This window comes from Anolis sagrei, chromosome 9, assembly GCF_037176765.1.
Source record: "Anolis sagrei isolate rAnoSag1 chromosome 9, rAnoSag1.mat, whole genome shotgun sequence".
NCBI lineage: Eukaryota > Metazoa > Chordata > Lepidosauria > Squamata > Dactyloidae > Anolis > Anolis sagrei.
Genome location: NC_090029.1, coordinates 5,919,435 through 5,931,978, shown reverse-complemented (window position 1 = coordinate 5,931,978; position 12,544 = coordinate 5,919,435). Strand labels below are relative to the sequence as shown.

The following is a 12,544-nucleotide window of genomic DNA, read 5'->3' as shown; positions in this document are numbered from 1 at the left end:
GCTCAGTTTCCGCTGTGTAGCTCACCTGTACGGTTCTGTTCTGTGCTTTAAAAATGTTTAAGACGTATCAACTCACCTGCCGCATGTGAGGTTCGTTCAGTGATACGGTTTTTGTCAGCAAGGAACCCGCCTGCTGCAGAAATTCATCGACAGATTTGTGAAGTGTACGGTGATACTGTTATGAGAGAAAGCAAAGTGCGTAAGTGGGTACGACAATTCAAAGATGGCCGTGACAATGTCCATGATGAGGACCGCTTTGGTCACCCTTCTTTGATTACAGACGATTTGGTGGCTTCAGTTGAAGTGAGGATTTGTGAGAACAGGCGCTTCACAATAACAGGTCTCTCAAACGAATTTCCTGACGTGTTGAGATCAGTGCTTTACAACATTTCTTCTGAACACCTAAAGTTTAGGAAACTGTGCTCCCCTTGGGTCCCGAAACTCCTAACAGAGGACCACAAAAACCAAAGATTTGAGTGTGCGATCAAATCAAATCGTCTGTAATCAAAGAAGGGCGACCGGAGTGGTCCCCATCATGGACGTTGTCACGGCCATCTTTGAATTGTCGTACCCACTTACGCACTTTGCTTTTACTCATAACAGTATCACTGTACACTTCATAAATCTGTCAATGAATTTCTGCAGCAGGCGGGTTCCTTGCTGACAAAGACCGTATCACTGAGCGAACCTCACATGCGGAGGGTGAGTTGATAGTCTTAAACATTTTTAAAGCACAGAACAGAACCGTACAGGTTAGCTACAGAGCGGAAACTGAGCACAGTTGTTCCAGAGGCATGCCAGTACACGACGCACGCACTCGTTGCGGTATGCGCGCGAACTACTAGTGTCTACAACAAAACGGACCTTACTTAAAAAATACCCCTCATATATTATCTCCATAACTTAGTTTTGTCATTGTCTAACGTTTGGTGCTGTCTTTATTATTATTTTGCTGTGGATGTTGGGTATGATTTGGGATTTGGATGGTTTCGATTACACTAGAGCAGGGGTCCTCAAACTAAGGCCAAGGGTCTGGATACGGCCCTTCAAGGCCATTTACCCAGCCCTCGCTCAGGGTCAACCTAAGTCTGAAACTATTTGAAAGTACACAACCGCAACAACAAAAATATTTTCTTATCAGCCAAAAGCTGATTCTTCCCATTGAAATACTAATAAGTTTATATTTGTTGAATGTATTGTCGAAGGTTTTCATGGCCGGAATCACTGGGTTGTTGTAGGTTTTTTCAGGCTATATGGCCATGTCCTAGAGGCATTCTCTCCTGACGTTTCGCTTTATAAATAGACAATAGCATTATAAACAGACACCTTGGTTTCCCTACGGATGTCCCAGTCCTCAAACACATTTAGTTTGTGTTGTTTTATTGTATCCTTATGTTTTTATTGATTTAATTGTATTTTGCATATTGTTGTCTTGGTTTTATTTTACTGTAATGTATTGTTGGGCTTGGCCTCATGTAAGCCACCCTGAGTCCCCGTTGAGGAGATGGCGGCGGGGTATTATTATTATACATATATATAAATAAATGCTCTGTGCGTAATGAGTACATTAAAAACAAAAGAACCAATGAATGAAATCACACCAAATTTGGCAACAAAACGTCTCACAACACAAGGAGGGACCATCACTCAAAAAATTATGATTTTGTCATTTGGGAGTTGTAGTTGCTGGGATTTATAGTCCGCCTATAATCAAAGAGCATTCTGAACTCCAGCAACGATAGAATTGAACCAAACTTGCCACACAAGACTCCCTTGACTATCAGAAAACACTAGAAGGGTTTGGTGGGCATTGACTTTGAGTTTTGGAGTTGTAATTCACCTACATCTAGAGAGCGCTGTGGACTCAAACAATGATGGATCTGGACCAAACTTGGCACAAATACTCAATATGCCCAAATATAAACACAGATGGAGTTTAGGGGAAATAGACATTTGGAAGTTGCAATTACTGGGATGTATAGTTCCCCTATAATCAGGGAGCATTCTGAACCGCACCAATGACAGAATTTGGGCAAACTTCCCACACAGAACCCTCATGACCAGCAGAAAATACTGTGTTTTCTGGTGGTCTTTGGTGACCTTTCTGACTTTATGACTTCCCAGGTTGAGAAATGCAGCCTTAAGGCCATCCAGTCCAACTCTCTTCACCAGGGCAAGAAAAGATAATCAAGGCCCTCCTGACAAAGGGCCATCCAGCCATTCACACGCACACATATGTATATGACAGATGCAGTATCAAAGATTTGAAAGGGGCCCCTAAAGAAGGACAATGATATGTTGCATGTAGGCGAACCAGACAATCTCCATATCACAACGCTGACAAAGAAACAGCAAGAAATACTGTTTACCCACATGCATAAAAATTACATATATTAGAAACCAACACTTTCTCATTACTTTATTTTCCAGATCACCAAACTGGGCCACAGCAACGCATGGCAGGGGACCACATTATTATTATTATTATTATTATTATTATTATTATTATTTAATTAGTTCCCCTTGTTGCCTGTTTTGGGTTGCTGGGTTGCTGAAGCCTAAAAGGTCACATTTCTAGGCCCTTTGGGGTTGCAGACATTGGTCTGAAAGAATGATTCCAGTTGAAGGGTTGAATATTAACAAAACATTGCAATACGGGGTTCAAGGGACACGTATCCACAGACGGGACTTTCCCCTTTCTCTCCTTCTTGAGTCTTCTCTCTTTTGGTTCAGCTGGAAATAATCTTCATTGGCCTCCATCTTCCCCTCGGTAGGGAATGGAGAGGGACTTTCCTTTTAATTCCTCCTCCGTTGTCTCTGATTTGAGCCTTTCCTTCTCTGAACAGCGGCAGGGAGATGGCAGAAGACTGATGGCTTTGTTAACAATGAAACGTGTCTCAATGACAGCTACACAAAAAGAACCGCTCCATACAAGAGAAGTCCCAAATTCCAAGGGGATTCCCTCATCGGGAGTGTTTTCCCTTCTTCATTTGCCTTGTCTATCAAGTTTAATAAGGACACGTTTGCTGCTTCAGAGCTAATTATCGTCACGGCTGTGTTTCTGAGCCCCGAGCTTGAAGCTTCATCTCTTTGGGGGCAGCCCTAGAAATGCAATACCTTCATGCTCTTCTTTCCTTGCTGGGAGGGGAACACCGCCAAAGGGAGTAGGAGCGTATGTTCTGTACATAGGAAAGAGACAAAGGCTTTGACTGCGTAAAGGCCTTTCTCTGTGTGCAAAACCAAGCAGGTTTTCAACATTCATGTTCAGCTGGGTGCTCTCCGAAGCTCTAGGTGCTCTTACTGCCTATTACAGGGAAAGCCAGCTGATCCCCAACCCATCCAAAACACAGACATGTGCCTTTCATCTCAAGAACAGACAAGCATCCCGAGCTGTGAAGATCACCTGGGAAGGAATCCCACTGGAGCATTGCAGCGCACACAAATACCTGGGAGTCACTCTGGACCGTGCTCTGACCTACAAGAAGCACTGCCTGAACATCAAGCAAAAAGTGGGTGCTAGAAACAATATCATACGAAAGCTGACTGGCACAACCTGGGGATCACAACCAGACACAGTGAAGACATCTGCCCTTGCGCTATGCTACTCTGCTGCTGCGTATGCATGCCCAGTGTGGAACACATCTCACCACGCTAAAACAGTGGATGTGGCTCTTAATGAGACATGCCGCATTATCACGGGGTGTCTGCACTCTACACCACTGGAGAAATTACACTGCTTAGCCGGTATTGCACCACCTGACATCCGCTGGGAAGTAGCAGCCAATAGTGCAGACCAAGGCAGTGACATCTCCGGCCCATCCTCTGTTTGGGTATCAGCCAGCACGTCAACGACTTAAATAAAGAAATAGTTTTCTAAGATCTACAGAGACATTCGTTGGAACACCTCAGCAAGCGAGAGTCCAAAAGTGGCAGGCTCAAACCCAGAACCTCAACCAATGGCTGATACCAAATGAGAGACTTCCCCCTGGGCGACTTGGAAGGCGCTGAACAGACTGCGCTCTGGGACCTCGAGATGCAGAGCCAACCTTCAGAAATGGGGCCACAAAGTGGAATCCACGACATGCGAGTGCGGAGGAGAGCAAACCACTGACCACCTGCTGCAATGCAACCTGAGCCCTGCCACATGCACAATGGAGGACCTTCTTATAGTAACTCCAGAGGCACTCCAAGTGGCCAGATAGTGGTCAAAGGACATTTAATCAACTACCAAACTCACAAATTTTGTATTTTGTCTGTTTGTTTGCTTTATTCTGTTAGAAATGTAATATAATTGACTGGTTGCCCTGACACGACAAATAAATAGCTGGGCATCGGTTGTGCACTGGAGTAATGGATGTACCAAAGTCCCTTGAGGTGCTTTTCTTTGCATATCTAATGACCAGCTAGGAAGTCCTGGAGCACAGTGGAAGCACCTTACGCCTATCAGAAGTGTTCAATGTATATCTCAAGACTCATAGAGTTGGAAGACACTACAAGGGACAGCTAGTCCAAATCCCCGTCATGGATATCTTCTCGAGTCACAACAGGCTTTGTTTGCATTTCTCCATATATGTAAAGTTACCAAATGCAATATGTGATATAGGTCAGTATAAGTCAGTTGTGCAGGAGAAGAATTGGTTGACTGGAGACATGAAAACAACAACAACAACAACAACACTTTATTTCTTTATTTCTGTTTTTGAACTGCTAGGTGAGAAAAGCGGTATACAAATACTGTAAATAAATAAATAATTAATAACAGGTTTGCAGGACCTAGGCTAACAGCAGGAGCTCACCCCGTTCCGCAGATTCAAACTGCTGACCTATATCTGTTCCTGGTTTGAAAGTGTTGTTTCCTTGTGTGCTCCTTACTTTGAAAGCAATTGTTCTACTCCAGAAACTTTGCTTATATGGCTGCCACAAACTGGCTTGATTTGGTTGAGACTCTATGAGAATTCCCAGATTATTCCGAGGCGAAAAGCGCTGTATGATTAAAGCAAAGGAAAAATGGGTTGCATGAGGTCGCTCTCACCTTCCTTGAGGAAGAAAAAATATGGCTGGTTATTAAAAGGGGGAAAGTATTTCATGAGATTAAGGAGGAAGCAGCAGGAGCAACTGCCATCCGCACCCTCCGATTTCCCTCCCGCTTTGAGGACTGTGAAATTAAATCCCCATCAAGGCATTAGGAGAATTATAAATTCTGTGCACCAGGAGGCTCTGGATCTTTGCTGAAAATATATGTCCTGAATGCAAAATACCATCTCAAGAAAGAAAGTTAGAAGTCCAATTATTTCAGGGAAGCAAAGAGGCGCATCTAGACTGCCGAATGCATGCAGTTTGACAGCGCTTTAACTGTTGTGGCTCCATGCTATGGGATCTGGGAGATAATACTTACTTACTTACTTAGGCGATCCCTCGTTGGACGAGTAAGATAGTCTTCCGTTATGGATTTCTCTGTGGGTTCGTATGTGGCTGTGGAGCCCTATTCTTGCTCTGCATCTTCTTCCGCAGTGAGGACATTGGTTTCCAGGTGGGAGGCGGTCCCGGTCAGGGTTGGCTTGACGCGCCTTCCTCTTGGCACGTTTCTCTCTTTCACCCTCCACTCGTGCCTCAAATTCTGCAGCACTGCTGGTCACAGCTGTCCTCCAGCTGGAGCGCTCAAGGGCCAGGGCTTCCCAGTTCTCAGTGTCTATGCCAGAGTTTTTAAGGTTGGCTTTGAGCCCATCTTTAAATCTCTTTTCCTGTCCACCAACGTTTTGTTTTCCGTTCTTAAGTTCGGAGTAGAGCAACTGCTTTGGGAGATGGTTGTCAGGCATCCGGACAACGTGGCCGGCCCAGCGGAGTTGATGTTGGAGGACCATCGCTTCAATGCTGGTGGTCTTTGCTTCTTCCAGCACACTGACGTTTGTCCGCTTGTCCTCCCAGGAGATTTGCAGGATTTTCCGGAGGCAGTGCTGATGGAATCGTTCCAGGAGCTGCATGTGACGTCTGTAGACAGTCCATGTCTCACAGGCATAGAGCAGGGTTGGGAGGACAATAGCTTTACAGACAAGCACCTTGGTATCCCTACGGATGTCCCGGTCCTCAAACACTCTCTGCTTCATTCTGGAAAATGCTGCACTTGCAGAGCTCAGGCGGTGTTGTATTTCGGCGTCGTTGTTGACTTTGGTGGAGAGGTGGCTGCCAAGGTAGCGGAAATGGTCCACATTTTCTAATGTTACACCATTAAGCTGTATTACTGGCATTGGAGAGGGATTGGCTGGTGACTGCTGGAACAGCACCTTGGTTTTCTCAATGTTCAGTGACAGGCCGAGCTTCTCGTATGCTTCTGTGAAGGTGTTTAGAGTGGCTTGTAGATCTTCTTCTGAATGCGCACAGACGACATTGTCATCAGCATACTGGAGTTCTATAACAGATGTTGTTGTAACCTTGGTTTTGGCTTTCAGTCTGCTGAGGTTGAATAGCTTGCCATCTGTCCGATAGATTATTTCCACTCCGGTGGGAAGCTTCCCGTCAACAAGGTGAAGTATCATAGCGATGAAGATGGAGAATAGAGTTGGGGCGATAACACATCCCTGTTTGACACCCGATTCCACCTTAAATGGGTCACTTTGGGAGCCACTGCTGTCCAAGACTGTTGCCATCATGTCATCATGGAGGAGCCGCAGGATGTTCACAAATTTGTTAGGGCACCCGATTTTGTGGAGGATGGTCCAGAGAGCGCTGCGATTCACTGTGTCGAATGCCTTTGCAAGGTCGATGAATGCCATGTACAGAGGTTGGTTTTGTTCCCTGCATTTTTCTTGGAGCTGTCGTGCAGTGAAGATCATGTCCACTGTTCCTCTGGAGGGGCGGAAGCCATTCTGAGATTCTGGGAGGGTGTCTTCTGAGAGGGGCAGAAGGCGGTTTGCAAGGATTCTTGCGAGGATTTTCCCAGCGGAGGTTAGAAGGGAGATACCTCGATAGTTTCCGCAGTCTGTTCTTTCCCCTTTTTTGAAGAGGGTGATGATGGTGGCGTCCTTGAAATATGCTGGGATTTTCTCGGTCACCCACACTTTTTCTATGAGCTGGTGGAGTTGGTGTGTTAGCTCAGGTCCTCCCTCTTTAAAGATTTCAGCAGGGATCCCATCTGGTCCACTGGCTTTGTTATTCTTCTGTTGGCTGATGGCATTGCTGACTTCTTCCAAACTGGGCAGTGCTGCAAGCTCATCCCTGGTTTGTTGTTGTGGGATTTGTGAGAGGACCTCTTCGGCCACGTTGGAGCTGCGGTTCAGGAGGCTTTGGTAGTGTTCTTTCCAACGTAGTGCAATTGCGTTTTGGTCCTTCAGGAGTTTGGTTCCATCTGATGAGCGTAGAGGCTGTATGCCATGGTTTCTTGGTCCGTAGATGACCTTTGTGGCTTCGAAAAATCCCTGAGCATTATGGGTATCTGCCAGGTGTTGGATTTCTTCGGCCTTCTTTGTCCACCAGATGTTCTTGAGTTCTCTTGTCCTTCTTTGGACCTCAGCTTTTGCGCTGGGAGATAATAATAATAATAATAACAATAATAATAATAAAACTTTATTTATACCCCACTACCATCTCCCAAGGGACTCGGTGCGGCTTACATGAGGCCGAGCCCACAATACATCAATAATAAAGCAATGACAACAAATAATACAAAACCATAAAATAAAACTCATAACAAAAATAAGCAATAAACATTAACTACTGTTAATGTTTATTGCTTATTTTTGTTATGAGTTTAAAACCTATGGCTGGGCCAAATGTAATAATTAAAATGTAAAGATAATGCTGAGCATGAACAGATGAAATATGAACCAGGATAGAGTTTCTGGAACTCACTCCTCAGAGACATTAGACAAGCCCCCACACAAGCCTTCCCAGAATAAGGAAACTCCCAGATGGGTTGGTTGGTGACTGCTGGAACAGCACTTTGGTTTTCTCGATGTTCAATGACACGCCGAGCTTCTCATATGCTTCTGCGAAGGTGTTTAGAGTGGCTTCTTCTGATTGTGCACAGATGACGTTGTCATCAGCATATTGGAGTTCTATAACAGATGTTGTTGTAACCTTGGTTTTAGCAAAGTGGAATCAAATGGCACTCATCTCTCAGTGTACATGAACCTTACCCTTCCTAATGTCCTCTTCACCTCTCTTGTCCCTATGGTACAGTTTCTGCCCCAGAGATCTCATTCTGCCAATCCGGACTGCATGACCCCGCACGGGACAATCCTGCACCAGACCCTGGATTTTGACGAATTCATTCCGCCGATTCCGCCTCCGCCGTACTACCCGCCCGAGTACACCTGCACCCCTGTGATCGAAGCACAAAGGTGAGTCTTTTTCTATGGCTGGTTCATTCTCGCAAGTGCAGAAAACATGGCAGGGAAGCCTCCACGGAGGGAAGTTGTTGTTTGATAGGGTCTTTTCGTCCAAAGAAATCCTCAACAAGTGGCGTCAAACAACATCCATTCTACAGTATAGGTGCTTACCAAAATTATTTATCTATTTATTTATTTATTTATTTATTTACAGTATTTCTATTCCGCTCTTCTCACCCCGCAGGAGACTCATGTACATATATACATGGCAAACATTCAATGCCATAGACACACAACATATATAGACAGACACACAGAGGCTACTTAACATTCCAGCTTTCATAAGAGCATTCTGGCCACCAGGGGAGCTGTCGCTTCATCGACCATTTGTGACACTGATGAAGTACTTCCTCATTCTTTGCATGCTTGCTGGAGATTTTTATGGCATTGTAAATTAGCTTCCCAGCATAATCAGTACCTAAATTTTCTACTTGACAGATGCATCTGAATTTCAGACTGCAAAGGTCGACAGCAAGCTACACAAATTGGTCAGGAGCTCATTCCGACCCGGGCTGGCTTCGAACTCATGGCCTTTTGGTCAGTGGTGATCTTAATGCAGCTGACTCCCTGCCAACTGCGCCACAGTGCATGAAGTTAGCCCCAACTAAACCGCCTTGAGTCACCTCCAGACTGAGAGGAGTGGTATACAAATACAGCAAATAAATAAATAAATATTTTCAGGCTGTCTGACCATGTTCCAGAAGCATTCTCTCCTGACGTTTTGCCCGCATCTATGGCAGGCATCCTCAAAAGTTGATTGAAGTTGCAAGACTATTCAATGCTAATCAAGGTGATCAATCGTAATGTTCACACTTGCCTCAAACAGACAAGAGTTCTTTCTCCCATCCTGGACATTCCACAGATATATAAACCCCACTTGCCAAGTTTCCATTAGACCTCACAATCTCTGAGGATGCCTGCCATAGATGTGGGCGAAATGTCAGAAGAGAATGTCAGTACGTCACAAATTCCAATGACGTGGATTTGAGATAACGAACTGCCGGGCGTTCTCTTCCAACCATGCCAGAGAAGAAGCAAGACGCATGTGGGACTTCTTCTGTACATAAGTTATGTTTATTGTTTTTGTAGCTTTTGGAAAGTAACTAAATAAACGTGCCACTTCAAGGCTTTGAAATTGACAAAGGCTGCGTACTTTACTTTATCCTGTGTTGCTCTGAGGCCGGATTTGCCGACAGAAAAGGCTTATGGAACATGGCCATAGAACACCTCCCAACAAAGGATCCCCCAGGCAGGAAGCAGCCAGGCTTTGAAGCTGAAAGGCTATTCAGTGCTAATCAAGGTGTTCAACTGCAATTTCACACTTAAGGAGAGAATGCTTCTGGGACTTGGCCATACAGCTGGAAAACTCACAGCAACCCAAATAATATTTTGATTTTTTTATTTCAGTCTAATCAGTGGAATATATTGGGGTGCACTGGCCTGATAAACATGATCTGAAGTTACATGGCATCATTTGTGGGATCAGTTGGTGTTGTTTTGCCCTCCCTGTGGGGACATGGCAGAAACACTGCATTTTTCAAACGTTCAAGAGCCATATTTAAGGATATGAGAATCTGGGTCTTTGAGGAGCTTATTGACTATTACAAGGAAAACCAGCTGATCCCCAACCCATCTGAAACACAGACATGTGCTTTTCATCTCAAGAACAGACAAGCATCCTGAGCTCTGAGGATCACCTGGGAAGGAATCCCACTGGTGCATTGCAGCGCACCCAAATACCTGGGAGTCACTCTGGACCGTGCTCTGACCTACAAGAAGCACTGCCTGAACATCAAGCAAAAAGTGGCTGCTAGAAACAATATCATACGAAAGCTGACTGGCACAACCTGGGGATCACAACCAGACACAGTGAAGACATCTGCCCTTGCACTATGCTACTCTGCTGCTGAGTATGTATGCCCAGTGTGGAACACCACACTAAAACAGTGGATGTAGCTCTTAATGAGACATGCCGCATTATCACGGGGTGTCTGTGCCCTACACCACTGGAGAAATTACACTGTTTAGCTGGTATTGCACCACCTGACATCCACCGGGAAGTAGCAGCCAATAGTAAAAGGACCAAGGCAGAGACATCTCCAGCTCATCCCTTGTTTGTGTATCAGCCAGCACGTCAACGCCTTAAATCAAGAAATAGTTTTCTAAGATCTACAGAGACACTCGCTGGAACACCCCAGCAAGCAAGAGTCCAAAAGTGGCAGGCTCAAACCCAGAACCTCAACCAATGGCTGATACCAAATGAGAGACACACAGAAAACTGGGCGACTTGGAAGATGTTGAACAGACTGCGCTCTGGCACCACGAGATGCAGAGCCAACCTCAAGAAATGAGGCCACAAAGTGGAATCCACGGCATGCGAATGTGGAGAAGAGCAAACCACTGACCACCTGCTGCAATGCACCCTGAGCCCTGCCAGATGCACAATGTGGATGTGGCACATTTTCAGCAACACCAGAGGCACTCCAAGTGACCAGATACTGGTCAAAGGACATTTAATCAACTACCAAGCTTGCAAACTTTGTGTTTTGTCTGTTTGTTTGTTTGTTTTGTTAAAAAGGTAATACAAATGTCTGGCCACACATTTGATTTCTAAGAGTTTGCCATAAAGCGTGATGCTGCCACTGTCCATAGCTTGGTCTGTAATCTTTTGTTGTCTTTTTCAGAGGGCTCCACTTGGACTTTTCTCACTCGCCCTTCAATACTCTGTACGAAGTGTCCATCAACAGCCCTGGAATCCTTTATCCAGCTGAATTGCCTCCTCCTTATGAAGCGGTCATTGGGCAGGCAACAGGAAACCAGGTGAGAAACGCAATGAATCATGGAATCATAGAGTCGGAAGAGACCTCATGGGGCACCAAGTCAGCAAATGTTGACAGATGTAAACAAATGTAAACATTTCTCTTATCACTGTCACAGTTCTTATCACAATTTACCATGCCGGCTCAACCATTTCAGTTCTCATTAGCAACTTTTAATTACAGTCCAGCAAGCAGGTAGTTAATGATTTCGTCATTGCAGGCCTCAATATTTTTGAAAGGTGTCTCCAAAATTATTAGCTATGTTTCATTCATCTTCCATACAATTCAATTCATACTAACACATATCATATCATAGAATCATAGAGTTGGAAGAGACCTCATGGGCCACCCAGTCTAACCCCATTCTGCCAAGAAGCAGGAAAATTTCATTCAAAGCACCCCTAACAGATGGCTATCCTGTTGCAGAATATACGTTACCAGGGATCATTAGAGTGCTTTTGGAGAAGGAAGGAAGATGGAGGCAGCTTGGCAGATTTCCAGGCGTTTATTCTATCTCCGCGGAGTATAGGGTGTTCAGCAAACCAGGGGCTGACACAACCTTGAAGTCGCAATTTTTCCAGTTTTTATAGCATAAAATTGCTAGTTTTACACATGCACAGAACGAATCTGACATTTACACAATACAATCATTAACAGCTGTTTTCATGTATAGTTGCCAAGGACATTTTTATCAGGTCTTGGCAGGCACGTTGTGACCCCAAACATCTGCTCGGCTATATAACTTATCTCAACTTTCACCAGTTACCCTAAGATGACATGTTCAATTGCTTTAAATCTCTAATTGAATTATAACTTTTATATGCTTATAACATAAGATTTGATCAAGGCAATCTCCTAATCAATCCAGCTTTAATTACTTCATTACAACTTAGTTCTTAATATGAAGACCAAAGGAATTTGCTTTTGGATGAAACGTTTCTGAAATTGCCTGCTATTTACATTAAGTGGTCGGAGGATGGCGCTCTCTCACCATATGACCTTAGATGTTCCAAGTCTTGGATCGATATATTGATTTCTTTGTCCTGCCAAATTTCTCTTGTTTACTTCATATCTATGTCCACATCGGCTAGAGTAAACATGGCCAAAACAAACATTGGCTAGAACAAACATAGCTAGAACAACCTGACCCACGGTTCAGTGTCAATCAATATCTGCAGGTTTCTCCATGCTTGAAAATTTAGAACTGGTCTTCTCAGATTCAGGTAGGAACAAAAATCTTTTATTTTATTCTAAATTGTTATGATTTCCCTTTATTTTCTCCTAACGGCTGCCACAATCCAGCCTCTGTTTAAAAGCTTCCAAAGAAGGAGCCTCCTCCAC

At 44.5% G+C, this 12,544-nt stretch overlaps 1 protein-coding gene across 3 annotated transcripts in view; it reads left to right on the top strand.

The window, feature by feature from the left end:
* Positions 1-12,544, top strand: part of ENTREP2 (endosomal transmembrane epsin interactor 2) — a 187,670-nt gene that overhangs the window by 149,971 nt on the left and 25,155 nt on the right. For all 3 annotated transcript variants that reach the window (XM_060755773.2, XM_060755772.2, XM_060755775.2), the window contains exons 6-7: positions 8,176-8,336; positions 11,069-11,204. In XM_060755773.2, the coding sequence (XP_060611756.2) occupies positions 8,176-8,336; positions 11,069-11,204 (297 nt within the window). The remainder of the gene's footprint in view (positions 1-8,175; positions 8,337-11,068; positions 11,205-12,544) is intronic.